This window comes from Chiloscyllium plagiosum, chromosome 13 (genome assembly GCF_004010195.1).
Source record: "Chiloscyllium plagiosum isolate BGI_BamShark_2017 chromosome 13, ASM401019v2, whole genome shotgun sequence".
Classification (NCBI taxonomy): domain Eukaryota; kingdom Metazoa; phylum Chordata; class Chondrichthyes; order Orectolobiformes; family Hemiscylliidae; genus Chiloscyllium; species Chiloscyllium plagiosum.
Window position 1 is genome coordinate 64,543,858 of NC_057722.1, and position 10,443 is coordinate 64,554,300.

The window sequence follows — 10,443 nt, forward strand, 5'->3', positions numbered from 1 at the left end:
GAAATTACAACACATCTGGATAGCAGTAACAGGATAGGTCAGAGTCAGCATGGATTTAAGAAGTGGAAATCATGCTTGACTAATCTTCTGGAATTTTGAGGATGTAACTCTGAAGATGGACAAGGGAGATCCAGTGGATGTAGTGTACCTGGACTTTCAGAAAGCCTTTGATAAAGTCCCACATAGGAGGTTAGTGAGCAAAATTAGGGCGCAAGGTATTGGGGGCAAAGTATTGCTTTGGATTGAAAATTGGTTGGCTGACAGGAAACAAAGTAGTGATAAATGGCTCCCTTTCAGAATGGCAGGTGGTGACCAGTGGGGTATCGCAAAAATCAGTGCTGGGACTGCAGCTTTTTACAATATATATTAATGATATAGAAGATGGTATTAATAGTAACATTTACAAATTTGCTGATGATACAAAGCTGGGTGGCAGGCCAAATTTGCTGATGATACAAAGCTGGGTGGCAGGGTGAAATGTGAGGAGGATGTTAGGAGATTACAGGGTGACCTGGACAGGTTAGGTGAGTGGACAGATGCATGGCAGATGCAGTTTAATGTGGATAAATGTATGGTTATCCATTTTGGTGGCAAGAACAGGATGGCAGATTACCTAACTTGACTCCATTTAGGTAGTAAGGGGGCAGTACAAAGAGATTTGGATGTTCTTGTACACCAGTCAATGAAGGTAAGCATGCAGATACAGCAGGTAGTGAAGAAGGCTAATAGCATGCTGGCCTTCATAACAAGAGGAATTGAGTATAGAAGCAAAGAGGTTCTTCTGCAGCTGCACAGGGCCCTGGTGTGACCACACCTGGAATATTGTGTGCAGTTCTGATCTCCAAATTTGAGGAAAGACATTCTGGCTATTGAGGGAGTGCAGCGTAGGTTCACAAGGTCAATTCCTGGAATGGCAGGACTATCTTATGTTGAAAGATTGGAGTGAATGGGCTTGTATACCCTGGAGTTTAGAAGACAGAGGGGATCTGATTACGACGTATAAGATTATTAAAGGATTGGACACTCTGGGGGCAGGAAACATGTTTCCGCTAATGGGTGAGTCCCGAACCAGAGGATACAGCTTAAAAATAAGGGGTAGGCCATTTAGGACAGAGATGAGGAGAAACGTCTTCACCCAGAGAGTGGTGGGTGCGTGGAATGCTCTGCCCCAGAAGGCAGTGGAGGCCCAGTCTCTGGATTTGTTTAAGAAAGAGTTGGATAAAGCTCTCAAGGTAGTGGAATCAAGGGTTATGGAGATAAGGCAGGAACAGGATACTGATTGAGGATGATCAGCCATGATCATAATGAATGGTGGTGCAGGCTCGAGGGGCAGAATGGCCTATTCCTGCACCATTGTCTATTGTCATTATGATATAATGGGATAACATGGAACAGTCAACAAAAATTAAATTCAAAACTTTTTTACTTCTCTGGGGAGTGAACTAAGCTTCTATATAAGTGGGTCCTTTCTGCTGCAGTCTTTGGGTACAATTTTGGGTAGTTCAACTGTTAATCACTTCAGCTGCACATTAGACAATACACACCAATTGTCCAGACTGCAAACACATGCTTTCACAGTTGCTGTTGCAAGTTTCTGACTGTCTAGCATACATCAGTATAGGTCCTTGCTCTTTAATCTAGCTTTTCAGAGCCCTTGTGATAAAATACTAAAACAAACGCGACACAAACATATCAGGAGTTCGACTTAATACCTGGAAGAGAGAGGAGGCATATAGCAGTGTGCCGTCACCACCTAGACAAATGATTAGATCTATGTAGCCAGACAATTCATCGTAACCTGAGATTTAAAGAAGAGGTAAGCTTATTTTACGCTTTCCAGCTCTTATTTCAAGAAGAAATATTGTACTACCCAAAAAACATATTGACAAGCAAACAGTCAGGACTATTTCTTGTCTCCCAATTACAATTTTAGGACAAAACCAGATGAATAATCAAAAGTAGATGAAAACACCACATGCAGTATAAATTAAGAGCCCTTTGCTTCTTGATACACAACATACAGGCAAATAGAGAAGTTACACACTATGTTCACTGGCAGCTAAGAAAGAAAAAAAAGTAACACTAGGTCTTAAGAAAGGGTTTCCACACAGAACTTCTCTTCTCAGGTGGGCTCTTCCTCACATTTCAATCCCCAAGCTTTTTTTATTTTCTAATGGGATGACTGACTTGGTGTGCAGTTCCAGCATTTATAGATCTGATCATCACGTAGTATTCTATAAGCAAGAAAGTCTCCCCTCCCCATCTCACCTTCGCGGAAAGGACTGAGCTGCTGCCGGATGGGCTCAAACTTTACATCTTTAGCAAGTGCTGCGTCATCCACCACTTTTTTCTCAACAAATACAATCAAGTGTTTCTCCTGCAAAGAAAGAAGAAAAAGAAACAACAGAAAATTTAATGCAGTTGAAAGGCCAACAATTACCCCTAGTTCCCTCGCTGTTACCAAACATTGCCAAAGGAATACTGTACTGAACGTTGCAGGTATTCTCATCCTAATCAACAGTGTGAGGAGGAGGAAAATGAGTATACTATTTAAACCTATACACAACAGGTGTTATTCCTTCGAATGCAACTTCTCTGTCTTGCTTTCAACACAGTAATGCTGTTGTGTCATTTGGGATCCAATTTACTTATAGAGGTAGATCTAGAGACATTAGGGACTGATAAGATCTCTGGAGTGCTTCATCATTTTTGCCTTTACAAGTAACATTCCAGTTTCCCTGGCAGCATTACAAAAGAACAAAATTATTTTGTATTCACATGGCCAGAGGAAATCATTGAAAAATAGACATGGTCTTCAAATGAAGTTTGCATTCATGAAACAAACACTCTTATTGATAGAAGGACAGAGTCCTCGGTGTAATGATTTTCTACAAGCTGTCAGAGGGTAAATTGTTTGAAGGATCTGGAGGATCAAAGCATAGAGAGGAGACAGATAAATGGAGTTGAGTATCAAGTAGGCCATGACTTTGGTGAATGGTACAACAGGCTGGAAAGGACGAACAGATTGCTCATAGGCTTAGAATGAGAATCAAAACTGACAAGTACTAAAAAAAACAACTTTTAAAAGATTTCAAATGACTACCTTATTAGAATTTTTGAAGTGCGTCCAATTAAACAAAAATCTATTATTTATTGAAAGATGTTCACTGAAACCATCTTGAATTTTTGTACAGCTGACCACTCAAATCACATGCAAAATGAATCAGAGGGTATCATTTTGATTTATGAAGCCAATAGTCGATGAAATCCATGACAACGTAACAAGCTTGCTCACCGTAGGAATCTGAACCATGATTTTTGCCTGGTGTACTGTCCAAAGATGAGATTCAAAAATGCACCAACCAAAATGAGGTAAAGGTATCTAGTTTTCACCATAACCCTGCAATTGAATTTTCATTTAAAAGCAGTGCTCCTATTGCTGTAAACAGATCAATAAACCAATGTTCATATTAAATTACTATCAACAGGCTAGTGAAATATAGTGTTGCACACTAATGAGCCAAGAAAATAGTTATCCACATTAACCCAACACAATAAACAGGACAGTAAAAAAATCTTCCGTTTCATCTTACCTTCCATCACAAGCAATTTCAAACTAAATGTAATGCAAATTCTTCCATCTTTTTGACTCCACACCTACCTTATTCGTCAGGAATCCTGCACAACAGACATTTTTCCTACCTTCATAATTGCATTCCATTTGGATCCCTCCACCAGACTCCTTTCATTGGGAACTATCGATATGACATTAGTTGTCTCAATTTCTCTGCTCCTCTCATTTACTTTGATTTATATCCATTGTTCAAGTTTCAAATCCCAACATCCACATTGTCATTAAAGCTGATGTCAAGACTGGTACTGTAATTGCCTGGTAGATCAAACTACCTTTTGAGGGCTGCACCCCAGCTCTCTGGCATTTCCTAATTACCCTGGAATCATGACCACACCAGTGAACCGTTCCCCTGGTGGTCAATGATCTAATCTCCACTAGAGAACTTGCCTTCACACCTTTCTACCCCTCAGTCACCAAACCCAATGGAGTCTATTTCAATCTTTTTCCAAAGACCCTGTCCTGGGGCAATCATTTTAGCCCAAACCACAGAACTGATTTCTTCCAATCTTAGATTTTTTCTTCCCACCTGCATCCACAACTCTTCATATTCACTTCATTTTATTTAAAAAAAGGAACATAACAGAAAACAGTCAATTAAGTTTCCTCCATCTATATGGCTGTTTCCAATTTTCAGGCTTTAAATATCTTTTTTCCACCGCAGGTGTCCAAACTCTTAAATCCATCTTCAACTTGGAGAAACTAAGAACTCCATGCTTCGTCCCTGAAAAGGAGGTGGAAGGAGTCCTTATCAGCTCACCATTTTGTTTCAGTCAATGTTCTCTCAAGCTGAAATAACCTGACAGCCACAGTTCAGATCAGTTGCAAGTTAGCCCTTTTTGCATATACACAATCGCATATAAAGAGAGGCTAAAGGAAAAACAAACTTTTGTTAAGGGCTTAAGGTCTGGAAACAAAGGATAGCATATGATGAACTCACATTCACTGGGCTCCTCGCCAATGAAGATGAGTTACCTACAGCTATATATCAATGATAAAGTCCAGTTCTGATTATAATTAGCGTGAACGAACCTTTGGGAATTGATCATAGTCTACTTTCAGTTTTACCAAGTAAACAGAAACATTGGTATTTGGGAAGTCTACAAGGCTTCTGCTGAGAGAAAAGATTGAGAGATACACTTGTAGTTTCTTGGATCTTCTCCACAGTCTATAAAACAGAATTTCAAGTCCAAAAAGGGTTTCTGGGAATCATTAGTTTAGAGGGCCCCTGGTCCTTTCAAAGCCAAGTTTGTCAATAATTGAGATAATAATACCATTTATCATTTCCCTGAAAACGTTACTTCCTTTTCTCGCCAAAGTCACTTGATTTCTAGTAAACACTTTAAACACCTAAAGAATGTACAAATAATTAAAAACCTTTCAGTTTTTATGACATAGTATTTAAGAGTAAATATGTATTCCCAACAACTTCGTCAAATTCCATACTCTAGGCAGTCTATCTTAGGAACACAGGAGCAGAAGATGACAATTCAGCCCATCTAGTCCAACCTGCCATTCAATACAAACACAGCTGATCATCCACTTCGATGTCTTTTCCCTACACCATCCCCATTTCCCTTTATGTCAGTAATATTTAGAAATCTATCAATCCCTACTTTAAATATATTTTATGACTGAGCTTCCACAGTCCAATGGGGTAGAGAATTCTGAAGATTTACAACCTTTTTTAAAAAAACATCTTCACCTTAGTCCCAAGTAAGCTCCTCCTTATTTTGAAATAGTTTACCATGGTTATGGATTACCCAGCCAGGGGAAATGTCTTACCTGTACCTGCATGGCCTAAGTATTTTATAGGTTTCAGTCAAATCATCTCATTTATAATTAAGGAATTTAGTTGCTGATTTCTTTAACAAACATTGATTGGTTATGTAACATCATTCCTCTTAGCGCATTTTTGAAATCCCCCTCAGCCAATTTGCCCATCATAACTTCATAAAGTCCTTTACCCAAATTTAAAACGCTGGCTTCAGAGCAACCTCAACTTCAAAGTAAAATTCATTCATATTATGGTCACTCAGCCCAAAAGCATTTTTGTTTGAACAATTAATCTTCTCTCATTACATACAGCCACAAAAATATTTCAGTGCAGAAAGGCCATTTAGCCCATCATGTCTGCACTGGCTGACTAAAACTAGCAAATTGCAGGCACTCATCTTCTCTGGCTCAAGTGCTCCACTCAAAACTCTACAATGCAAAGTAGGAAAGAGGAAATGTTACAAGGCAAGCCTGAAAGCCTCCCCAGACAAATGCAACATCAACAATTGGAAATCATTTGCCTTAGAATACAAACTGGAAAAACAGCACCAGCAAAAGTGCTAACCGCTTAAAGTCTCACTGAGTGGAACTTACGGAAGGCAAGTACAAGCAGTGGAAAGAATGCACAGAATAAATTGTCCCCCAGCTACTCACCACATCAAACACTATCTGTCCCCTGTAGCAGAGTTTGCAGCTCCAGACGATACTATTCAGCCACCACAGAATCCACACCCTTACCCCTGCAGTGGAAACAATTCATCCTGGTCTTAGGAACTGCCAAAGATAACGGTCACTTGGGAGTAATTCTGAAAATACTGATCAAGCTTTTGCAATTTAATTTCCTTCCTAATGCCTGCAATATTTGCTTTCAGATCCATAGGACAATACAGCAAGGAACAGGCCCTTCAACCCTCGATGTTGCACCGACCTGTGAACTAATCGAAGCTCATCCCCCTACATTATCCCATCATCATCCATGTGCTTACCCAAGGATTGTTTAAATCTCCCTAACGTGGCGGAGTTAACTACATTGGCAGGCAGGGCATTCCACACCCTTATCACTCGGAGTAAAGAGCCTGCCTCTGACATCTGTCTTCAATCTATCACCCCTCAATTTTCATCATGCCCCCTCGTACAAGCTGACATCATCCTAGGAAAAAGACTTTCATTGTCTACAGGAAGTACAGGAAGATAGAAAATCAGCTATAATCTTGTTAAATGACAGATCTGTCACAGAGCCAAATGGCCTCTTCTGCTCCTATATCCCATGTAGTCCTGGCTGTTTGTTCCTCAGATGCTGCCTGGCCTGCTGTCCTTTCCCAGCACCACACAACTCTGATCTCCAGCATCTGCAGTCCTCACTTTCTCCATGTTTCAGCAAGAACAGAGATGATGGTAAAAGGGGTGGGGTTGGCGTGTGGCATTGTTAATCAAGTGTAGAATTACAACAGCTGAGATAACATTTGAGGGCTCATCCACTGAGGTAAGAAACAGGAAAGGAGAGGTCATCCTGTTGGGAGTTTTCTATACTTCCTACTTCATTGGTAGGAATGTAAATGACACTGCTAGCTGTTCACCCTCTCCGAGAAGGATATCCTGCAGCTACTCCATAATATTCTTGATCCTGACTATAGGGAAGCAATCTTGCAATCACAAGTACTGCTGCAGAAATGCTGATCTGTTCCACAGACTATAGAATCACTTATCACTCTTCTTCCTCTCCTAAATAACTGAGTCACCCATGATGTCACAGACTTGATTCTGACTGTACTCCGCTGAGGAACCACAGCGCTCATCAAGATCCAAAACTCAAAAACGATTAGCAAGCAAGGTAGACGGAGGGATTCTAAAACATATCAAATCCCTCAGACTGCCTGGTGGTCACTCATTCTTTCTGCGCTAGTGTGTCGTAGTCTGTGGTGAAACCACCTCCCTAAATATGTTATCCACATATTTCTCTGCCTCAAACATCAGTGACTCCAGCTACCACTCGACCACAGAAATCTGGAGCTCAAGCTTCAGCAACCATTGTCACTTCCAGCAGATGTGTTCATCCAGAGAATTTGGACAGGGAGGCTGGTGCTGGATTCAACTCCATATTTTTTGCAGTAAACAGTAACCTCTTAAATGTGCTAGAGAAATTCCATGGTCAGCCAGGGTAATGAGAACAAAGGACCACACGAAGCTACTCGCAGTTGGTCTCAAAAGGATGGACACTGTTGCACAGCTCGAATCAAACAACTAATTAGAATAGTTTACCATTTACTCACCAACCAGGTTCTTCCCCTAAACCAAAGAAAGAGGCAATTACTGGGGGATTAACAAGGTAGAGAAAGAAAGGAACACCTCCTTTCCCTCTCCACTGAACCCCCTCACTCAGCAAAACCAAAATTTAAAAACTCCTTGCACTCAGCACCACTCAATGCAAACAAAGTAGTACAGAGGACAGCCTCTTTCTATGCTTCCTGACAACTTCTGAAAACAAGTATAAGCTGGCCACCTTATTAACAATCTGCAGCTGTGCTCACCAGTGTTTTAAGGCTGCAAAGAAATGTTAGTGAATAAGTTGAGAAGTTATTTTAGTTAATTGCTAAATTACAGAATAAACTGGAATTTACATAGAAATCACAAAACACCCACTCACCAGTTCTCAGCATCGATTTATACGTCTGAAAACTCACCGGCTCCCACAGCCACTTTGGCAGCACTTCACACTGCTTCGTTAAAAGTAAAACAAATCAAAGAAAGATCCAACAAGCCAGGTTCCGATCTGGGATCTGACTTGTTTGGCAATAACATTATCTGGGATGATAAGTCTACATAGTATCAAGTGTCCTGGCTCACCTCAATGAGAAAAGTACATAGTTCTTTGAAGGGCTCCAGAAGGGCTTCATCCTTTACTTTTTTGATGACCAGTACATTTGTTGGCGGTTTGTCCCAGGTCAGCCTCTGACTAGTTGGATCTTGAATGTGCCTGAACAGAATTGGAACTAAATAATTAAAGCCTTGCAACAAAGAATTAGAAGATACCACCACTTTACTACAAATAAATAACAAGTGTATTAAACAACATTTGACACTTAGTTACGTGAGGAAATGAGGGTAGGTAACTAAACACAGTTTAGAAGGACCTCTTAAAAGAGTATCTTTAAAAGAGAGCAGAATGAACAACAGTGGTTTTAAGGAGGGAAATCCAAGTAGTATAGTTGCAATCTACTGGGGGAAATAGGGAAACTGAGTGAGGATGGGAAGGTGGGGATCACCGAAAGAATAAGGAGTCAAGGGAGAAAGGAATGAAGCTGCTGGCAGGTAAGAAAGTTGCTGCAAGAGACTGCAAAGGGAGTAGGGGACGAGGGAGAGACTGCAAGAGTTAGAGATAAAGCAGGGAAGGCCACAGAGTGCAAGCAAGATGCAGGGGAGGAAAGAAACAGCAAGGCAGAAAGGTGTTGGGGGTGGGGGAGAAGAGGGTGGCTGTAAAGGAGAGAGAACAATTTTAATCTGTCAACAAAGAAATAGATCAAGGTGATTAACTCCTTGCAAACGAACATGAAATCTCTAGTGTAAGGCTACATATATTCTGGATCAACTATACGAGAAGAAATATTATGGATGCTTTTATTTCAGCATTAACAAAGACCTTACCTGTCAGTGGAATGCTTGTTTAGGGTTCTGTGTAGTTAAGGAGTCTAGTGGTTATTTTGACAACAAAAACTTTTGTTAAATTGGCACAGGTCATGCATATGTTAGATATCTAAGAAACTCATGCCCGACTCAACAACAGAACAGTAGGCCATTTCAGCTCCTCAAGTCTGTTCCACCATACAATGAGATCATAGCCAACTTAGACAATAGACAGTAGGTGCAGGAGTAGGCCATTCTGCCCCTCGAGCCTGCACCACCATTTGTTATGATCATGGCTGATCATCCTCAATCAGTATCCTATTCCTGCCTTATCTCCATAACCCTTGATTCCACTATCCTAGAGCTCTATCCAACTCTTTCTTAAACGAATTCAGAGACTGGGCCTCCACTGCCTTCTGGGGCAGAGCATTCCACACACCCACCACTCTCTGGGTGAAGAAACTTCTCATCTCTATCCTAAATGATCTACCCCTAATTTTTAAGCTGTGTCCTCTGGTTCGGGACTTACCCATCAGCAGAAACATGTTTCCTGCCTCCAGAGAGTCCAATCCTTTAATAATCTTATACGTCGCAATCAGATCCCCTCTCAGTCTAAACTCCAGGGTATACAAGCCCAGTCACTCCAATCTTTCAACATAAGATAGTCCCGCCATTCCAGGAATTGACCTAGTGAACCTACGCTGCACTCCCTCAATAGCCAGAATGTCTTTCCTCAAATTTGGAGATCAGAACTGCACACAATATTCCAGGTGTGGTCACACCAGGATTGGCTTTCTTCACTACCTGCTGTACCTGCATGTTTACCTTCATTGACTGGTGTACAAGAACACCCAGATCTCTTTGTACTGCCCCCTTACCTAACTTGACTCCATTTTAGGTAGTAATCTGCCTTCCTGTTCTTGCCATCAAAATGGATAACCATACATTTATCCACATTAAACTGCATCTGCCATGCATCTGTCCACTCACCTAACCTGTCCAGGTCACCCTGTAATCTCCTAACATCCTCCTCACATTTCACCCTGCCACCCAGCTTTGTATCATCAGCAAATTTGCTAATGTTACTATTAATACCATCTTCTATATCATTTATATTGTAAAAAGTGCGGTCCCAGCACTGATCCCTGCGGTACCCCACTGGTCACCTCCGGCCATTCTGAAAGGGAGCCATTTATCACTACTCTTTGTTTCCTGTCAGCCAACCAATTTTCAATCCAAGTCAGTACTTAGACCCCAATACATTGCACCCTAATTTTGCTCACTAACCTCCTATGTGGGACCTTATCAAAGACTTTCAGAAAAGTCCAGGTACATTACATCCACTGGATTTCCCTTGTTCATCTTAGAGTTACATCCTCAAAAAATTCCAGAAGATTAGTCAAGCATGATTTCCG

At 41.0% G+C, this 10,443-nt stretch overlaps 1 protein-coding gene across 3 annotated transcripts in view; it reads right to left on the minus strand.

Moving 5' to 3' along the window:
* LOC122556143 (NAD kinase-like) overlaps nt 1-10,443 on the minus strand; it is a 60,014-nt gene that overhangs the window by 26,160 nt on the left and 23,411 nt on the right. For 2 of the 3 annotated variants that reach the window (XM_043702633.1, XM_043702634.1), the window contains 5 exons: nt 8,252-8,381; nt 8,052-8,124; nt 6,062-6,147; nt 2,269-2,377; nt 1,713-1,798 (listed from right to left, as the gene is read on the minus strand). In XM_043702633.1, coding sequence (XP_043558568.1) covers nt 1,713-1,798; nt 2,269-2,377; nt 6,062-6,147; nt 8,052-8,124; nt 8,252-8,381 — 484 coding nt within the window. The remainder of the gene's footprint in view (nt 1-1,712; nt 1,799-2,268; nt 2,378-6,061; nt 6,148-8,051; nt 8,125-8,251; nt 8,382-10,443) is intronic. The other variant, XM_043702635.1, reaches the window with a different exon arrangement.